Raw genomic sequence first — 20,024 nt, 5'->3', positions numbered from 1 at the left:
TTAATCGAACCTCTTTTTTCAAAAAATCAAAGTGTACATGTTTACAGACATCTAGATCGATTGATGTGCTAATATTATTTGTAACACGAATACAAAAGAATAAAAAACAGAAATTAAAAATAATATAGCATTTTCGAATGTTATGGATTTTTTAAAGCAGAGACTTCAGGGAGGAGAATTTTTTTTAAAATAGGTATTACAACGTCGAAAAAAATGTCGTTTTGTTCCGGCGGAGAAGTGACGACATATCTGCGACACTTGTTCCACTTTGGGCGGGAAACTCCCTGGTGTGTCACGTCGCTGAGTGACGTCACGACATCACGAGACCCGTATGTGGAAGACGGAAGTAGACGCAAAACATCAGCGGTCGCTTCGGCTCGACTCGGCTGCCTGTCACATTGACTTACTGAAAATAAGGATAATCCTTCATTTTTCGTTCGCTTAATCATCTTTATTCGACAAATATGTCCATTTTCGGAAAATTATTCGGCATTAGCGGCGGGGGGAAAGGGGGTAAGGCGCCCACAGCCCAGGAAGCTGTCCAGAAACTCCGGGACACCGAGGAGATGTTGACTAAAAAGCAGGATTTTCTGGAGAAGAAAATCGAGCAGGAGACATTAACGGCCAAAAGGCACGGCACGAAGAATAAGAGAGGTGAGAGAAGCGAAACGTGACACAATTTGTTACGCTTTTATCTTGTCGGACAGCTCGCTAGCATGCATGCTAACTTGACGGTAAAGTTGGGGAGCGGCCATTTTTAAATCACCGTGACAAGCATCGACGTAAAAAAACAAAAACAAGTACACTTACTTGCCATACTTGAGTTGAAATACAGAGAGACTGGCAAAAGTTGGTAGTTGTTCGCTATTTCAAAAATGCAATATATTTATTTAGATGTTTCAACTATATTCCCAGTATTTCAATCCCATTGACGGATATAGACGTCCAATCTTCTGACATTTTTCGTCCGTCTGTTCTGAATTGAAAGGAGTTGACCACTAGTAGCAACGAAGAATGTCTGCCAGCCCTCCCAATTCAAATTTATTGGAATTGTACAACTGTTAAAATGTATTTGAACATCCTTATGCTCGGTGTTTTTCTCTATTTTGGCCAGGGGTTGGACTTATCACTGAATTTGATTCCCTTTAAATATATAAAATTATATTTCAAAAGAAAATAAACATTTACTCGGGTGTGACGATAAGTCGCAAGGGAGTATAAATTGCATTTTTTTAAATTTATTACAGTACAAAGCACATGTTAAAGTAGTAATAGTAAACTGGACAACAATTGACTTAAGTAGACATGTTAATGTACACATTTTCAGATAACAACACGATATTCTCTCGCAGTTGTCGCACAAAAAACAACAACAACAACAACAAAAATTGTATTTTAGAATAAAAAAACTCGTTGCCTGTCACTGGTGGAGCTAAAGGTATTGGAGTGTTTTTTAATGTATTTTTTTTACCCTCTTTAGTCATCCATTGAAAGCTCTATCGTGCCACGGCAAAACTTGAATTTCCACATTTGTAAACGGCGACAGGCGAACTGCCACAGAAGGATGACGTCAATCTGCTAAAAGCTCCCCTTTCAGGCAATCTAGATGGCCAGATAGAAGCTTACAATGTTACCTAGAGCAGAAATAGGTCTAGCTTCTGGTGGAAAAAAAAATCATCAGATTAAAAAAAAATAGAGGCGCTCCCTCAAAGTATATATATTACTTTTTATAAACCAAAAAACCTGCCATGTGAAAGAATTAGCTTTTTAAAAAATCTACTCATTTTTGAAGTGACATTTTTTACAGTGTTTTGTTAAGACAAACCCTGAGACCTAAATTTACATTTGACAAATACACGAGGTTTTGGAAGAATACATACGTACGTAAAATAGTATTGATACAAAAAGTACTGTAAAAAAATGATTCATTTGATATTTGTAAAAAAAAAAAAAAGTACATTGAGAAAATGAATGATTCAAAAATGCATTTTAAATGTCTAAAATGAAGGAATAATTTTTTTACAATTTATTTCTAGGCATTTTTAATGAGGAACAAATATGATTCCCATGATCCCATCTTTTTAGTTGATTCGCAGTGGCAAAGTGCACTTTTATTTTTCAACTTCATTTTTTTAAAATCTGGTTTTAGGACTCCGATCGGCGTGAATTCTCCAAATGCTGTGCAAAGTGTATTTTTTTTTCAAATGTAAATTGGGGCGGCGCCAAAGCGGGCCGGTCCGATCCGCCCACCGCTGAGCCCAAAAGCTGCTTTTCCACATATTAATCAGAGGAGATGAAGGAGATTAAAAAGAAAGAGAGAGAGGACAAGACTTTTGACCTTTGACTTGTACTTTTGACTTTGCCCGCCCGTAGCGGCCTTGCAGGCCCTGAAGAGGAAACGGCGCTACAGCAAGCAGCTGGAGCAGATCGACGGCACGCTGTCCACCATCGAGTTCCAGAGGGAGGCGCTGGAGAACGCCAACACTAACACGGAAGTGCTCAAGAACATGGGCTTCGCCGCCAAGGCCATGAAAGCGGCGCACAAAGAACTGTGAGATCACGCTAGCACGCTAGCTTGCTAGCCAGCACACACGCAAAGTCCACTCAAAAGTCCGCCCTATTTGCTTTTTTTCCTCCCTTAATATTAATAGTGGAAGGAAGCCATTTTGGTTTGACACATTCGTTTCAAGTTGGGTTAAAAAAAAAAGCAAATCTGCCTTCATTCAGGTTGAAAAGACAAAAATCAAATGTCACCATTAATACTTACTTTAGTGTTATTTATTAGATTTATTTAACCTCCAAAATAGGACATCTGCCCTAATTTACGTTAAAAAGACAAATATATATATAAAAAAATCAACTGTCGCCACTAATGTTCACTTTAGTATTATTTATATGATTTTTTTAACCCCCTCAGTAGGACAGCTGACTTAATTTACATTAAAAAGACAAATACTATATTCAAAAAAATCAAATGTCACCATTAATACTTAGTACTTTAGTGTTATTTATTAGATTTATTTACCCCCCAAAATCGGAAATCTGCCTTAATTCACGTTGAAAAGACAAATAATTTGGAAAAAAAGGCAAATGTGACCATTAATGTTCACTTTAGTGTTATTTATGATTATTTTTTAACCTCCAAAATAGGACATCTGCCCTAATTTACGTTAAGACCAATATTTAAAAAAATCAAATGTCGCCACTAATGCTAACTTTAGTGTTATTTATATGATTTTTTAACCCCCTAAATAGGACAGCTGACTTAATTTACATTGAAAAGACAAATACTATATTAAAAAAATCAAATATAACAATGAATGCCTACTTGAGTGTTATTTATTTGATTCATTTGACCCCCCAAAATAGGATGAAAACAAATACTATATTCCATTGAAGAAAAAAAAAGATGAAAAATCATGAATTGATGCTTGTTTAAGTTTAATTTCTAAAAACGTCATCCGATTCGCCCAACCAGGAACGTGGACAACGTGGACGACCTGATGTCGGACATCATGGAGCAGCAAGAGCTGGCGCAGGAAATCACCGAGGTCATCTCCAATCCCATTGGTTTCGGAGAGCAAGTGGACGAGGTACGTACGACCGCCGGCGCTCCCCCGGACCGACCTTTCTCTCGGGCTCCGTCTCACGGTTCTCGCCGGCCCCCTCCAGGACGAACTCTTGGCCGAGTTGGAGGAGATGGAGCAGGAGGAGCTGGACAGGAATCTCCTGGAAGTGGAAGGAACGCCCGACGTCGTCCTGCCCAGCGTCCCGGCCGCGTCGCTGCCGTCCAGACCGGGTGCGCCCCTTCGCCCTTCGCCGTCCGACCGGCGTGACGAAAAGGGCGGGGCCGGCGTGACACGTTTGTCTTTTTCTGCCCTTTCAGCCAAGAAGAAGGAGGAAGAAGACGACGCGGAGATGGCCGACCTGGAGGCCTGGGCCACCCAATGAACTCCGTCCGGACGAACCCTCGTCGGGTGGAACGATGCGAACTATCGAGACCGGGACGCCGCTCCGCCATTGGCGGCGACGGACGCGCCGCCCGCTCTGCTGTCCGTCGCCGTCAATGGCAGCCAATGAGATGAAAACGGAAAGGAGAGCGAGAAGAGGAGCGACCAGAAGCCGCTGGCCAAACGTGCAAAACCACATTTTGGTCCCAGGCCGCCAATCTTTGAAGGTCGTTCCTGAACGGGAGGACATTTTTGGGGTGAAAAATTAACCTTCATTCAACATCGAGGTTGTTGTTTTTTAAATATATACGTAGATATTTCCAAGCATTCTTTTCTCTCTTTTTGGCTTTCAGTATTTTGCACAATTTTGAAGAGTGGGATGTTAAATGTCCTTTCCATTCTGGAATCGTGTGAAAAAGGTTTATTGATTATTTGTGCTTCCTCTGTGTATACGCATGTTTGTTTGCATTTGGGTGTGAGATTTTTTTTTCTTTTTTACCATGGTTTGGATTCCGAATGGTCGTTTGTCAATCAATAATAAATCCATAGTGAAACATTGGCCACGCCGCCTTGAACGCGACCGTCACATAAACAAGTTCAAGGTCCGATCGCGTTCAATCGGGATGAGCCAAAACCTCAGAAAAACAGCTAAAACTGGGATTTTTTCCCCCTCGGTTCAAATTCAGATTTTATATCCGAAAAGCCCAAAAAAATGTAACTAACATTTATGAAATAAGGCCCTTTCCTTTTTGATACTTCATTTATATGAATACTTGATCACAATATATGAAATACTTTAGATTGTCAATATAACATCGGGTAATATTTAATTTTGACCCCAGTTTCATAATTTGTTGCGTGTCATATAATTGAATATAATCCCAATGTTCGTTTGATACAGAAAAATTGCACTTTTCAGTGCCTGGCAGCGGTGGGATTCGAACCCACGCCTCCGAAGAGACTGGAGCCTTAATCCAGCGCCTTTGACCGCTCGGCCACGCTACCATGAAATCGTCATTAGATAAGAGATTACAGATTCCCACATTATCCATGCGTCTAAATTCATGATATGCGTCCACAGATTGTTGTTAATGTTATTCTTCCAATGAACATTGAAACATTATAGTTTTTTTTAACAATTGAATTTGTACCTGGTCAAAATGCATCAAGTCACCTGTCAAATCGAAGGTTTTTCTGATACTTTTTAGACAACTGTTTTTAAAAATACGAGCCGGGGACACAGCTGTTCCCAGCGTGCTTTTCACCACCCACAGTTACAGTCAAATATTTTGATATTTAAAAATAGCAAAAACACTATGTTGATCCAGTGAGTTTGGGGACATGTTTGTTCGAATAAAATGAAATGAGATTCACTAAAACATGTTGTGCAATATAAATAGTCAGTGCACGCCCCGTTAACGTTAAATAAGACGTGTCGTAAAGTCAAACGCGATTACGTGAACCCATGGTGAGAATTTCCTTACAAAACGAGTTGCTCTCATTAACATGCCGCAATTGAACGCATCATTCGTTTGGGCGAGTCTGTTCGGCGAATGGACCAATTGCGTCCCGTGCATTTGGGGCGGCTGCGCCGTCTCGACCAACGGGAAGCCGTCATTCGCCTTCGAGCACCGCCCATTACCCCTGAAGCACGATGGAATCCCACGGCCGGATAAAAAAGCACGTCGACATGTTTCTGTCCCTCCTCTCTCCGTCTGCTCGTCGGCCAGGCAGCCGTCACTTCGCCCAAGCGACCTCGAACAACCCCAACTCGCAGCCATGTCTCAGAAACCGCCCTACAAAGTTGGTCAGTATCTTTTTTTTCCTCGTTGAGCCGGCTTTAGTTAGCGCTTGGTCTGCGTGGCTGAATGTACCGGTAGGTTTGGTGGCTTCTTAGCTAGCGACGGCATGCACACGCGGCCACCACCGAAAAAAAACAACATTCGATAAACTTGACTCTTTATTTTCACTTGTGAACAACTTCGCAGGAATGGTTGTAGTTTATACTAATCCCAGGCGTTTGAAAAATGGGAGATATGTATGTCACGTTGGGTTTGGGGTTGAGTAATTTTGACAAGAGTCGTCACGTTGAAGCACAATTAGCGGGAGTAGCAAATGAGTTGTATTCTGGATGTTGTAGTTGATGTGAAGCCGAACGGCGCTGTGTCATATTTCCGGGAACTCAAACTCCCATGATGCTTAGGGAACGACTCTTTCCCGGCCGGCTTGATTGACAGCGGCAGACTCGTCATGATGCCTCGTGCGCAATTCAATACAAAATAAAACCCCTAATGGAATGTCAATTTTAATTGAGTCAAAGTCGCCTTTATTTAAACCTAGTGTTTTGGAGATGTAGCGTCCAGGTAAGGTAAAAAGCGGGCTAAGAGAAATTGGGTTTAAAGTCCATGGCAAAAGTCAAACGGGTGCAATGTGTCCGTCAATCTGGCTAGTGATTGATTGACGAGCTGTCAATGTTCTCCAGACCTTGACCGTTTTCCTTCATTGACCACTCGTCAAATATGAATTATTTGTTTTTTCTTTTCTTTAAATGGCAGTCTAAAAAAAACACTGCTTTTGCAACTTTTAAATGAAATATTTTCTACTGGTGAGAACAGGCTTGAATAATATTTAACCCCAATTTGTACCTTTTAAAAAAAAAATCCCTGTGTTTTTGAAGACTAATGATTTTTTTTTTTTAAATCTAAAAATGGGTTAATAATGAAAAAAAATTCCAAGGCAGTTTTCAAAGTATTAAACTCTGAGGGAAAGTTTCCGATTTTGGTCCTGGGTTGACGCAAGTTCCATGGCTTCCTTTGCAGCCAACATCGATGAGGCGGAATGGGGGCGCAAGGCCATCGACATCGCCGAGAACGAGATGCCCGGCCTGATGAAGATGAGGGAGCTGTACGGCGCCACCAAGCCGCTGGCCGGCGCGCGCATCGCCGGCTGCCTGCACATGACGCTGCAGACCGCCGTCCTCATCGAGACGCTCACCGAACTCGGGGCCGAGGTGAGATGGACTTGAGTATGCATTTTAGAGACATTTCATACACAAATGCTATATTTTTAGCATTTTCAAAGGGCTTCAGGCCTATAATGGTGGATTTTTTAGGTACAAAAGTTACCAAAAAAGCCCCCAATTAATTTCCTGAATATTGTACTATATTTATTATACTGTATTTACTGTAATTTTCTACATAAGCAAAATAAATGGAGTATGTAATTTTTAAGAATTGGACAATAGTTTGATTCCAGTTCTAATTTAGGGTCTAAATGGGCATATGTTTTATTATGAATATTTACAATGTTGCCCTTGGTTTTCTGATCACTAGAATAAAAATAGGAGAAAAAAATCCCATAATAATCAAAACCAACTTTTTTTTGTTTTTTATTTTGAACCCAAACAATGTATATAGAACATTAAAATAAATGGTTAGAATATGTATTTTATCTTTTTTTTTTTCTGTAAATGAAGATATAACTATACGTGTATTAACAATCATCGTTGTCATTTTAGTCAGGCAAACAAAAATTCAAGGTTATCCCATTTGTTCTTGAATTTTAACAATGTTTAGGGAGGTAAAGTGGAGTATATTTACATTTGTTTAAACAAATTAAATGGCATAGTTTTGGCTATGAAAATACTCATTCAAAATATAATAATTGGTGAAGATTTGGCTATGAAAATACTCATTTAAAATATAATAATTGGTGATTTGTTTGCCCCTTGAGGCGTTGCAGCGCAAGCGACCGTGTTGCGCCTGTGTCCAAAGGCGGCAAAGAGCAAAAGCCGGCGGCAGTCGTCTGCACCGAGTGTACCGCGCCGTGGCAACTCGGCGTCTTATTGGCCGCTCACACGTTCTTCCGCGTCCAAACTCGCTTTTCTTTGCGTCAAGTCCGCCATTTAAAGGTTTAGGATTAACCAACCCATCTGTTTTCCACGTCCGAACCGCCTGAATCCAATCATTGGGGTGCTTCTCAAGCTTCTGCAGAGCTTACAAATGAGTCGATGATTGGATGCCGGCGTGCTAGAGGGAGAAAAGAGCGCTTGGGGGCCCTTCAGGACCCACCAGACCGGTTCCTTTCGGGAATTGTCCTTGGGCTTCCACACATGGTACTCAGACTTTTGGTAGAACAGGTTCAAATTAGTAAATAATAATGTGTTAAATGGACGCCTATGACAGTCGATGGCAGCAGCCGATGTGTTAAATGAGTGCTCTTATTGATTTTTTTTTATATTAGATATTTAGATATTAAACTCCCTCATGAATCACATGAATATAATTTTGAGAGCTGGTTTCAACAGTATTTAGATTGTTTCAAACTATATTTTGAGAGCTCGTTTCAACAGTATTTAGATATTAAACTCTAAACTCTCCCTCTCTCTGTCATAATTTGAACCTGTTCGACCAAACGTCCGGCCACCAAACGCCCGGCCACCAAACATCCACACATTATTCCGGCGAATCGAAAAATCGCAAACTCCTTTCACAAAGCTGCTGCGGTATGTTGATTATTTCTTTCTTTCTTTTTTCCATTTCACTTTAGGTCCAATGGTCCAGTTGTAACATCTTCTCCACCCAGGACCACGCAGCCGCCGCCATCGCCAAAACCGGCGTGCCAGGTAACCTCCAAAAGCTCCGACGGGTGGTCGAGAAGTCTCGATCCGATCGGCGCAAACGGGCCTTGACCGGGTCCGGCAAAATGGCCGCCCCTGACCTGACGTGAGCGGTTTCCTCGCGCAGTGTACGCGTGGAAGGGCGAGACGGACGAGGAGTACATGTGGTGCATCGAGCAGACCATCTACTTCAAAGACGGGCAGCCCCTCAACATGATCTTGGACGACGGCGGCGACCTCACCAACCTGGTCCACGCCAAGTACCCCAAGCTCCTCAAGGGTAAGGTCCCGCTCTCCCGGTTTCCCGGGTCCTCGAATGCCCCTTGAGGGGTTGCAGCGCGGCCCTCGGTGCCGTGATTGCGTCAAAAGGCGGCAAAGAGCAAAGGCGGGCGCTCGGTTGTCTGCGCCGAGTTGTCGTCGTTGTCGTGACTTCTCAGTGTCTTGTTGATAGCCCACACCCGAATGTGGCTTTAAAAAAAAAAAAAATCATTTTAAAGCATTTTAATCTCGGGTATCTGTTTTGCGGTCCGCAGGGATTCGCGGCGTGTCCGAGGAGACCACCACAGGCGTCCACAACCTCTACAAGATGTTGAAGAAGGGGGAGCTCAAGGTGCCCGCCATCAACGTGAACGACTCCGTCACCAAGGTAAAAAAAGAAAGACGAAAAAGAGGCGTCTTAATACAGACCCTACCCTACTTACGAACGAGTTGCGTTCCGAGCGTTTGTTCATAAGTTGAATTTGTTTGCAAGTTGATTCAGTGTTATATTCCCGTGCAACGCTCACCACTTTCTCACGCGCATCAAGCTTCTTTATTATTGGCACTCGTTTCAAATGAAATGGCTTGCCTCTTCCTTGCACCTCCCTCACTAGAAGCCTTTCGCTTTTCACCAACCATATTGAATAATGGATGCACAAGATATTTAATGATATAAATTAAAAAGTTTCTTTGCGCACTGGAGATACGTTCACGCACTTCCGCATTGCAACGAACTGGGCAGAGGAAGGTGGATGCTGGGTGAGCTGAGCTCCACAGCGCCAGGCGTCGGTATTAGTGGCGGAAAGAAGCACTACGTGGAAAAAGGCGCGCAATACAAAATCGAACTTGCCAACATTTTTCCACATAAACGCAATTTGCAGACATGTTCGTATGTACCGTTGTTCGTAACTCCAATGTTCGTAAGTAGGGGAGCGTCTGTATGGCAGAAAATATGGTATGACTTGAAATATTTTTGGGCCGATTCCAACCGATCAGCCTAAAACTAAAATGTTTTGCTTTTTATTTCCGGAAATGAGGACTTTTCCTCTTGGCAAATGTGAATTTGTTTTATTCCAAAATGAAGGAGAAAATACGCATTTTTTTGTTTGTATTTTAGAGTAAGTTTGACAACTTGTACGGCTGCCGCGAGAGCCTGATCGACGGCATCAAGCGCGCCACGGACGTGATGATCGCCGGCAAAGTGGCGGTGGTGGCCGGCTACGGCGACGTGGGCAAGGGCTGCGTGCAGGCCCTGCGGGCCTTCGGCGCCCGCGTCATCGTCACCGAGATCGACCCCATCAGCGCGCTGCAGGCCGCCATGGAGGGTGAGTGGCGTCGCAGGCTCGCCGTCGGCGTCCGGTTCTTCCCCCTGGCGTCTTCATCATTATCTGTCGGATCTAATCCATATACAGTGGTACCTCGACATACGATCGTAATCCGTTCCGAGACCGAGATCGTATGACGAGATTCTCGTAACTCGAGCGGACGTTTCCCATTGAAATGAATGGAAAACAAATGAATTGGTTCCAACCCTCTGAAAAAACACCAAAAACAGCATATTGGATTGAAAAAAATGTTTTATTTCTTATAATTCGCCATATATTGACAAAGTAATAAATAACGAGTGGTTTATTAGTAATAAAATGTGTTTAATAGAAGTAAAATTAGACGCATTTCGCTAGGGATATAGACAGCGACATACACACGGAGGCGGGGGGAGGTGTTGGGGGGACTTTATCCACGGCCACGACGCACTCGTGTAAAACGTGTGTATGCAAAGTCTGCCCAGTGCTCGTAGACATATTTTATATACCAAAGAGATGCAAAAAAGACAGTGCCATGGCCACCTGGCTTGGTCGCATCACGAAATTTTGACTGCATCACGGGCGAATTATTCGATCGAAATTTCCCTCGTAAGACGAGAATATTCTATGATGAGCGGTCGTATGACGAGGTACCACTGTACATTCAATAACTTCGACTTAGAGGAAGCACACAGAGTCAGCTGTGATGAGTTTTATCTAGCTTCAGCTGAAGGAGGGAGTCAGAGTAGCCAGTAGATGTACTATCCTCCAGCCTGACCAGTTTGAATCCCCGCCTGCCTCCAACAGATCCACCAGTTTTATTGACAAAGATCATGTGACATAGATACAAACTTTAGGCGGGAAAATGGGAACAAAGAAATGGGCGTGTCATGGTAGATGACGCGCCCCTAACTCGTAGGCGTCACGGACGGAAATTTCCACTAGGCTATTCAAAATTCTATTCTAGTGACTACACTAAATAAACCAATTGACTAATAAAAAGCATAAGAATACATTCCATACTCCACCTCATCATCATCATCCTCCTTTTTCGCTCAGGCTACGAGGTGACCACCATGGACGAGGCGTGCCTGGAAGGCAACATTTTCGTCACCACCACCGGATGCGAGGACATCATCCAGGGACAGTGGGTGCCTTTTTCTCTTTGATTAATTTTGCCTTGACTTTCCCCATTTTTCATTTTTTTTTTTTATCATTTTGCGCTCCTGTCAGCCCAGTTCGAAGCATTTTGTATGGCAAAGTTATCCGTTTTTGGGGGAGCATTTGCATGATCTCGTGTAGAAAAATAGTAGCTTTGCTTTCATTTTTAATTTTGTTCCTTTAAGTTTATTATTGATAGGTTTATTATTAATACACTAATCAAAACAGTGAGACATCATTAACATACACTGGCTACAACTTGCAAGGAAAATCACTCCCGACTCGCCTTCGTCCAAGTCCAAGATGATTCTAAAGAAAGGGCATCTTCCTCTGTCCATTTAGTCGGTGCATAATCAAAACATTTAAGGTCATCTGATTCAAACAATTGCATAAGCTAACCAAATAACACCATTAAGGTCAAAAAACAACTGCCACATCAATCTCATGTTAGATCGGAAACCAAAAACAGCTGCGTAAGAATTTTCACAAGTAAGCATACAAAGTGACCCGAGCGGATCGGAAACCAAAACAACTGCGTAAGAATTTGCACAAATAAGCATCATAATTTCTTTATAAGGTAAACAGAGCGACAGTATTTTTAAACAATAACGTGAGTATTTTCGGAAGTTGATTCAATGTTCGCCATCTGCTGGAATCCAAGTCAAAGCAATTTAAGAGTCCTCGACATAAAGTATAGCACAAATTAAATTATAACTTCATTACCTATTAAATGCTTAATGAACATATAGTAACATCCCAGAATAAACCCAACTATTATTATTATTATTTTAAATACACTTTTTTTTCCCCCTCCCTTGGTGGTTTTCTTTCTAATGGATTGGTTTTTTTTTTTTGCTTTTTACAGCCACTTTAACAGCATGAAGGACGACGCCATCGTGTGCAACATCGGCCACTTCGACTGCGAGATCGACATGAGCTGGCTGAACAGCAACGCCGCCGAGAAGATCAACATCAAGCCGCAAGTGGACCGCTACCGCATGAAGAACGGGCGCCACGTCATCGTGCTGGCCGAGGGCCGGCTGGTCAACCTGGGCTGCGCCATGGGCCACCCGTCTTTCGTCATGAGCAACTCCTTCACCAATCAGGTAACGGGACGGCGCAGAGGGGGCGGGGTCACCTTTGGATTGCCGACTCTCAAACTTGGTCCTCACCTGGCAGGTCCTGGCGCAGATTGAACTGTGGACCAACACATCCAAGTACCCCCTGGGAGTCTACTTCCTCCCCAAAAAGGTCAGCAAAAATCAAAATGGCTGCCGAGCTTGTTTGCTCTTTTTCTACTTTGTGGTCAAATTAGATTGGATTGGATTGGATAACTTTATTCATCCCGTATTCGGGAAATTTCATTGCGTACGTTGTTTCCTTTACGGTTTTTGTGCTACCATTCTTTTGTTTTCCCCTCTTTTTCAACATTTGACACTTTTGCCAAGGTTTCAGTCTCTTATTTTGAAAAGCATTATTTCATTTAACCCCTTTTTAGCTTTTAGCACCCCCGTTTTAGACTGTTTTTCTCTTGTTTTCCCCTCTTTTTCAACATTTGACACTTTTGCCAAGGTTTCCGTCTCTTATTTTGAAAAGCATTATTTCATTTAACCCCTTTTTAGCTTTTTAGCACCCCCATTTTAGACTGTTTTTCTTCCTCCACCCCATCAGACAGTTGTTAATACTTGTTTGTTTTGAATTTGGCAGTTGGACGAGCAGGTGGCGGCGGCCCACTTGGACAAACTGGGCGTGAAGCTGACCAAGCTGACGGACAAACAGGCCAAATACTTGGGCCTCCCCGCGGAAGGCCCCTTCAAGCCCGACCACTACCGCTACTGAGGAAGGGCCGGCAAGTTGTCTTTTTCTTTTTCTTGGCCAGATCCGATGGACGGAGCCCGCAATCTCTTAGCATTTTTTTTTTAGCCCGCTAACGGGCCGCCGTTAGCACTTAGCGCTCTCTCAAAGGACCGCCGGCGGGGGTCGGCGGGGGCCGGAATTCCAAATGATGTCTTAATCTTTCAATACTGTCGTTAATTTAAAATGGACTCGGATGGTCTCCCTCCCAGGCGACCAACTTTGCTGATGATTGTGAATAATAAACATAGTCGCTACTAATATTTTGGCCTCTTTTTTTATGTTCGCTCCAACTACCTAGATTGGTTGTAGAGGAAAATGGGTGGGACAAAAGGGGGAGGCATTTACTTTAACATTTGACAATTATTCTAATTTTGTAGCCTTTATCATTTGAATATTTAAAGGGTTTAAAATCGCTCGTTTCGGCGATCGGCCCCCACCTCTGGCCTGGAGTTAGCCGGGCTCCAGCACCCCCCGTGGCCCAAATGTGGATAAAGCAGTTCAGAAAATGAAATTAATTGTACTTGAAAAGAGCAAAAATCTTCTGACTTTAATTGGAATGACATTTTGTAACAATTAAATGATTGCTATATTTCATGTATATATCAACCATCTTTTTTGTGCATAATGTACTATTCATTTTAAAAAAAAAAATCTAAATCTTGGATAACATTGGATTATATACCTACTATATATGGTCAAATGTTATATAGTTGCCTGATGCACAAAGCAAGTTGTAGGCCCGTTTTGAACCGGCAGAGGGCGCCAGAATGTTCTCAAATTTCAACCATTCCAAATTTGTATTTAGGGATGATATGGCCATGTTTTGGATCCGAGATGATATGCCGATGTTGCCTGTGTTCACGTTGTTGAATGTCCAAAGTCCGGCGATGGTGGCTCCCCCTGCCGGTCTCGTCCGCGGCGAAGCGACAGGTGGCGCTCTTACTTTTGCTCTCCCCTGGAGAATTTTGGTCCGACCAACCGAGCGTGAGTCATTGGTCGGCGTGGGGAAGCGAGTTCAACTCGAGGTCGTCGAGTCGCATCTGACGGAAATCCGAAAAACCGTTGAATCGCTGCTGGGATGTCTGGAGCAGGTGAAAGGAAGGAGCCATGGAGGGAGGGAGTAAGGGAGGGAGGGATAAGGAAGGAAAGGAGAGATGGGCAAGGCTTGGAAGGGTAGAAGGTGATTAGAAAGAAGAGAAGAAAGAAACTGGAGTCGTCCAACTTGGTGCCTGCCATTGACATGGATAGACGTCCAAGCCATTTGGGAATGAGCTAAAGGGAGGGCCGATTGGGGTGATGGGAAAGGTCCAAAAAAGGTTAGAGCAAGTGCCATATTTCCGCAAGCAAACTCGCTTATTGGCGGAGGAGGGGCGGAGCCAAGTGGCCATCATTTTGAGTTTTATTTACAAAAATCGCTCTTTGCAGGGGTGTTTTCATATTGCTTTTTTTCGCATCCTTGAGGATTTTGAATGTTGAAGACTATGTATTTGATGGCTATTTTCCAAATCATTGAATTTTTTTGTCTATCAACATTCGTCAATGTGAGAAAATTGATTTTTTTAAATATATTTTTAGAAAATGTAAAAGACCCCACACCCCAGCCCAAAGAAAATGCGACTTATAGTCCAACATCTGTCTGTTCTATTTCCCCCACTTGATCACGCAAGCGATAAAAGACTTTATTAAATTATATTAAAAGATTAAATTTTGACGAGGCGAGATGAGCGAGCGGGTATAAATGAAAGGCATCTCGTGAGTGTTTTTCTCCCAACGGATCTGGACACACACATGTTGGCACTTAGTGCTTCGCGAGTGGACGGCGAGAGGGAAAGGGGGGGGGGGGGGGGTCGAAGGAGCGTTTCTTCTCCTTCCTTATCGACTTTGCATCTCCACTTGACCTCACCGCAAATTGATTCAAACCTCTGCGGGCGCCTTATTTTTTTCTCACTTTTAAAACTCCCATTTCCTGAGGCCTTAATTCCCTCCAGCTGGTCGCTCCGGGAAACTAAAGCGAGACGTGCGCTCGCTCCGATCAGATTTGGTTGGCTTTTTTTACGGGAGCCACGTCCCACCATGTTTTATTCCTAGAATGTTTGTGAAATTTTTGATGTCCATCGAGTGTTTTGGCGCCATTTTTGTGCCCGGAAGTTTTTTGGGGGGTGGCTCAACATCGGGGGTTCCCCACGCGGCAGTAGCACACGGTCCGGAAGATGCGGCAGTGGCAGAAGGCGCAGAAGTCGCAGCAAACTTTTCCCGACGATTTGCAGCTACCCCATTGGGGGACGCAGCCGGCGGGCGGCGGAGGGCGCCGTCTGCTGCCGCCCGGCTTGTTCTGAAAACACACGTGTAGCACGCTCAAAAAAAAGTTGCGGGTGACGACAGGAAATGGCTCCAGCAGTGTTAAAACTTTAGACTGGAGTTTCACTTTAAGAGTGTGTCACTAGGCATTTGATTTAGGAGCAGTGAGTGACCCTATTTAGAAACAGGAAGTGAGTCATGAATACGCCAACATTTTGAGAAGGTGGTGTGGAGTTTGGCCTAAATAAACAGGAAGAGCCTGTCACTTCCTGTTTGTTCAGTTTGTTCAGGTATGTCACTCAAAATTGTGTGTACAGAAATGCCCCCAAATTAACAGTTAACCAAAATCAATGAGAAATGACCCATGAATGTGCCAACATTTCGAGAAGGTGGCGTGGAGTTTGGCCTAAATAAACAGGAAGAGCCTGTCACTTCCTGTTTGTTTAGGTATGTCACTCAAAATTGTGTGTACAGAAATGCCCCCAAATTAACAGTTAACCAAAATCAACAGGAAATGACCCATAAATGCGAAAAAAATCGAATGAAAATAGTGATTGTGTGATAGTGAGTTTTTCTTGGGTCACCTTTTTCCCCTTCTTTTTTCTTCCAGCTTTTGGCAGTTCTAAGGGAATGAAAAAAATGACGTGTTATTTTACTGTCGGGGTCGGGCGCCGTCTATTTTGCCACTTGCCCACAATGACGACGGGCGCGTCGAGTCCTGCGTCACCGCCCGGGATGGCGTTGGAAAGGACGGTCTCGGCTTCCCTGCAGCTCGGCCTGCCGTCGGGCATCATGTGACCGCCGACCGGAAATTGCGGGTTGGTGACGAACAGCAAGCTAGCTAGCAGTAGCAATAGCAGCTCGCGCATCCTCACGCCGGCGACTCCTCTCTGCGCAAAAAATAACATTTCCTTCGTTTAAAAAAAGCACAATTCACATTTACAGTTTATTATTATTTATTCAGGGTTCGTTCGAGTCACTAAATGATACACATGTGTTATCTTTGGAGGAGTTAGCTAAAATAGTTTGGAGTTAGCTAAAATGGTTTGGTCGGCAACCGGAAGCAGGAAGTAAAACGGCGCGCTCTTCAACGGGGCAATGACGTCGTCGTCAATACAATTCGTCATTTTCGACATTTATTTCAACGTATTTCGTAATATATTGGGTGTGTACAACTTGATATTGACGTTTACGATTATTTCGTGTGGTTATATATTTGAAAAAATGTGTTTATTTGGCTATGTTTTTGAACGTAGCGAGTTATGCTAGCGCTCGTAAATGATGTTAGCCAAATGGTGTTAATTTACCTTTTAAAGTCATTTCCACAATGATATGAATTTCATTTGACTCCTTCGTTTGAAATAGCTCATGTCTACTTTCTGAATTTAACGTGGTTTACATGAAAGCAAAATTGGATATTATATTTGTTGTAATATTTGGACAATGAAAGCAGTACTATCTGACTTTAGTTTATTTCACTGTCAAACGTAATTTGCAACCAGACGTTTTTCTAGCATTCTTTTGGCATAAATTTCTATTTTATGTCTACATTAATTTCATAAGGTTCTATGTTTGACAATGATAACGAACCTAGTACTCCCAAATTATTTGTAATAAAGATAACTGACCACAAAAGATGTTTCTACAATGCTGTGAACTTTGTGTGACTTTGTGCTAAGTTACCACTTATTTGTTTTCAAGGAGAGATTGCTGATAAATTCTGTTTTAATTTTGACAGCACGTGAATGATGCCATTTTTTAGCTGAATAACGACCTTTAAAGCAGTTATATAATGTTATAAACCTTCTTTAACCCGCAACTCGAAGGTGAATTTGTTTTGTCAAGCGAGACGGTGGATTATTTTTGTTGTAAAGTCTTCACAGCTAAACGGATGACATATTTTATGTTCCAGTTTGACCTTTGCAGAGGAAGCGGAATAACCGGAGAGTGAACCGGGGGCGCCGAAGCGGAATAACCGGAGAGTGAACCGGGGGCGCCGTGGAATGGTGAGTTTCAACAATACACTTGTTCATCTTCAACATGTTCAAAAGCAATAAAAGTTGATTGAGCCAAGCATATCTGAACCGGAGAATGAAATTCAAGTTGAGGTGGAATAAATGGAGAAAAATGATATAGCCGTGTATAACAATATCTACGAGCATGGAACGATTAATTCAGACGAGTTCCTCCTAAGACCAGGAAACGCGCAACGCTCATGCAAAAAGAGGGCTTTCTGGGTAATGAAGTACACTCGTGCACACAACACGCATAGGCAATGGCAACCTTTCTCAGAATAAAACTTTATTACCCACAATCAATACGTGGGTAAGGTCAACTATTGTATTTCCTGTTATTCTTTCTAAGGAAAGAAGCTCCCGTGATCGTTCTTTAAAGACTATTTCTGGTTGGCAAGTGGTCGTGCATTATCCTATTGTGAGGACATGTGTGCATCATTTTCGGAATATTTTGAAGGGAATACGTAGTACAACAGCAAACAGTCCATGGATAGCGAACGTGAGGGTGGAGGCGTGGCAAAGCGCCAACCCGGCCAGAACGAAGGTAACAAAAGATTACAACAAAATTAGAATTCCGTTTTGTGTAAAGTTACATTAAACGTATGTTTGAGTGTCTATATATATTAATCCAAGTTCATTTAAATTTGTTTGTTCCGTTTACGAGTGCGTTGTCGTGGAAAAAGAACATTTTATTACTATTAAACCACTAGTTATGTGTTACTTTGTTAATAGATGGCGAATTAGAAGAAATAAAACATTTTTTTCCAATCGAATATCCTGTTTTTTCAGAGGTTTGGAACCAATTCATTTTGTTTTCCATTCATTTCAATGGAAAACGTCCGCTCGAGTGACGAGAATCTCGTCATACGAGCTCAGTTCCGGAACGGATTAAGCTCGTATCTCGAGGTACCACTGTATATATTAAGATCGCAATTAATGGCAAACTCATCACACTTGTTATTCTCTAAAAAAGTCACATTTTTAACGCGTATCCTAAGGCTATTATTCTCAGTTGCAAAGCCCTTTTTAAAATGTTTTACGCACCATTCATCTCAAATGTGCCACTTTTTTTGTTTTTTAATCGTCGCTCCGCCATTAATGTCAAGTTTCTGCCATTTTTCAAATTGTCAACGCGCAATTAATTCCCAATTTGTCACGTTGTTCCATGGTTAGCTCGTCATCGAATTGGAAGACGAAGAGTCTTTTATGATAGCTGCGCATGTTTTGTCATTATTGTTTGGGGGGGGGGGGACTTTTTGATGGTTTGGGTCTGGCCTGAATTAAACACCAAAAGGATCCGGTAGATAAAAAGAAGTGAGAAAAGATGGTGTTCTTGGATGGATTTTTGGCAGATGTGAAAATCCAAACATGCAGGACACACATGAACATCACAGCGTGGATTTAAGCCCAAAAAATGAGAACCATTTGTGCCGCCCATCATCTCCTCCGTTCCGTCTGTCCGTCATTAGCCAAGCAAAACAATTCTCCCGCGGAATGGACGCCGCTTTTCGCATGCCGTTTATCCGACGTTTTAACGTCAAAGATGTGGCGTTAAAATAGGGGTTTGCTCTGACAAACGGAGAAAATATGCGCCTTGAATCATATTTTAAATGAGCTATATTCACGTCAGGTTTTTTTTTTGAGGGGGGGGGTGTCAAATTGTTTTTTTTTTATTTTCATTACTATTTTCATTTCATTTTTTCATCCTAAAATGGCCGCCGGCTGATATTTGTAATGTAAATGTAGGAAAGGTGAATTAGTACTAAATAGATATATTTTTATTTTTTTATTATTTTATGAATGATTCAATCATTTTTCCAAGACTGCCGTCGATTAAGAATCATTGGCTATTATGTGACGTTTTAGGTTGGAAGATGATTTAATTCCATTTGAAAATATGCCTGTAGAAAGAAATATAAGAGGTGAATTAAGACAAAATGTCATATTTTTTTTAATAAATGAGCAAACATTTTTCTAAGACAGCTGTCGATTAGCATTCTTCAGATATTATGGAAAGAAGTTTTAGGGGGAAATATGAATTGATTCCATTTTTTGAAAATATGCCTCTAGAATGGGATGTGAAAAGTGAATTAACACAAAATTGAATGGTTTGGTTTCTTACTTTGAATAAATGAGCAATATGATTTAACGTGAAGATTTTTTTAGGAGGAAATGTGACTTTATTCAATTTGAATTTAAATAAATGAGTACATTGCCATTGACTAATAAATGTAGGATATTTTTTGTTAAAGTTTTTGGAAGGAAAAAAAATATATATATAAATATATATATATATATATATATATATATATATATATATATATATTAATTTTCCTTCCAAAAACTTTTACAAAAACATTTTAGGGGAATTTTTTTTCTCCATAAATTTGACTTCATCTGTCCCACATTTATTCGTCAAAACCAGAACCTATTTAGTTACTTGTTTAATATATATATATATATATATATATATATATATATATATATATATATATATATATATACACATACATATACATATATACACATACATAAACATATATATATACACACCCATACATAT

At 41.8% G+C, this 20,024-nt stretch overlaps 4 protein-coding genes and 3 non-coding genes across 7 annotated transcripts in view; 5 read left to right on the top strand and 2 right to left on the bottom strand.

Moving 5' to 3' along the window:
• Nucleotides 1-286: 286 nt before the first annotated feature.
• Nucleotides 287-4,509, top strand: LOC144076106 (charged multivesicular body protein 4b-like). The gene is made up of 5 exons (XM_077603679.1): nt 287-654; nt 2,374-2,551; nt 3,479-3,593; nt 3,673-3,799; nt 3,887-4,509. Exons 1-5 carry the CDS (start codon nt 465-467, stop codon nt 3,949-3,951), a joined length of 675 nt encoding a protein of 224 aa, XP_077459805.1. The 5' UTR covers nt 287-464; the 3' UTR covers nt 3,952-4,509.
• Nucleotides 4,510-4,873: 364 nt separating this feature from the next.
• On the bottom strand, nt 4,874-4,955 carry trnal-aag (transfer RNA leucine (anticodon AAG)). Its single transcript has one exon. It is a non-coding gene; the product is annotated as a tRNA-Leu (tRNA).
• Nucleotides 4,956-5,589: 634 nt separating this feature from the next.
• Nucleotides 5,590-13,406, top strand: ahcy (adenosylhomocysteinase). Its single transcript, XM_077603051.1, has 10 exons — nt 5,590-5,757; nt 6,770-6,960; nt 8,499-8,574; nt 8,696-8,848; nt 9,102-9,214; nt 9,944-10,151; nt 11,190-11,277; nt 12,157-12,397; nt 12,471-12,542; nt 12,999-13,406. The coding sequence occupies exons 1-10, from the start codon at nt 5,730-5,732 to the stop codon at nt 13,128-13,130; spliced, it is 1,302 nt and encodes a 433-aa protein (XP_077459177.1). The 5' UTR covers nt 5,590-5,729; the 3' UTR covers nt 13,131-13,406.
• LOC144076361 (small nucleolar RNA SNORA17) lies at nt 7,670-7,807 on the top strand. The gene has a single exon (XR_013300803.1). It is a non-coding gene; the product is annotated as a small nucleolar RNA SNORA17 (small nucleolar RNA).
• LOC144076362 (small nucleolar RNA SNORA17) lies at nt 8,884-8,992 on the top strand. Its single transcript, XR_013300804.1, has one exon. It is a non-coding gene; the product is annotated as a small nucleolar RNA SNORA17 (small nucleolar RNA).
• asip1 (agouti signaling protein 1) overlaps nt 13,019-20,024 on the bottom strand; it is a 14,049-nt gene continuing 7,043 nt past the window's right edge. The window contains exons 2-4 of the mRNA XM_077603064.1: nt 16,138-16,336; nt 16,031-16,068; nt 13,019-15,480 (exon numbers count right to left, since the gene is read on the bottom strand). Coding sequence (XP_077459190.1) covers nt 15,313-15,480; nt 16,031-16,068; nt 16,138-16,315 — 384 coding nt within the window. The 5' untranslated portion in view covers nt 16,316-16,336 and the 3' untranslated portion in view covers nt 13,019-15,312. The remainder of the gene's footprint in view (nt 15,481-16,030; nt 16,069-16,137; nt 16,337-20,024) is intronic.
• cyc1 (cytochrome c-1) overlaps nt 16,467-20,024 on the top strand; it is an 18,940-nt gene continuing 15,382 nt past the window's right edge. Inside the window, exons 1-2 of the mRNA XM_077603060.1 lie at nt 16,467-16,611; nt 17,359-17,452. The gene's annotated coding sequence lies outside the window, so the exon portion shown is untranslated. The remainder of the gene's footprint in view (nt 16,612-17,358; nt 17,453-20,024) is intronic.

Source organism: Stigmatopora argus, chromosome 6, assembly GCF_051989625.1.
Source record: "Stigmatopora argus isolate UIUO_Sarg chromosome 6, RoL_Sarg_1.0, whole genome shotgun sequence".
Taxonomy (NCBI): domain Eukaryota; kingdom Metazoa; phylum Chordata; class Actinopteri; order Syngnathiformes; family Syngnathidae; genus Stigmatopora; species Stigmatopora argus.
This window is presented reverse-complemented; position numbering and strand designations above follow the sequence as displayed.

Coding starts and splice junctions, on each gene's coding strand:
- LOC144076106 (XM_077603679.1), top strand. CDS start 465: ATGTCCATTTTCGGAAAATTATTCGGCATTAGCGGCGGGGGGAAAGGG. Junction 3,594..3,672: donor TCGGAGAGCAAGTGGACGAG/GTACGTACGACC, acceptor GGCCCCCTCCAG/GACGAACTCTTGGCCGAGTT. Junction 3,800..3,886: donor GTCGCTGCCGTCCAGACCGG/GTGCGCCCCTTC, acceptor CTGCCCTTTCAG/CCAAGAAGAAGGAGGAAGAA.
- ahcy (XM_077603051.1), top strand. CDS start 5,730: ATGTCTCAGAAACCGCCCTACAAAGTTG. Junction 6,961..8,498: donor TCACCGAACTCGGGGCCGAG/GTGAGATGGACT, acceptor ATTTCACTTTAG/GTCCAATGGTCCAGTTGTAA. Junction 10,152..11,189: donor GCTGCAGGCCGCCATGGAGG/GTGAGTGGCGTC, acceptor TTTTTCGCTCAG/GCTACGAGGTGACCACCATG.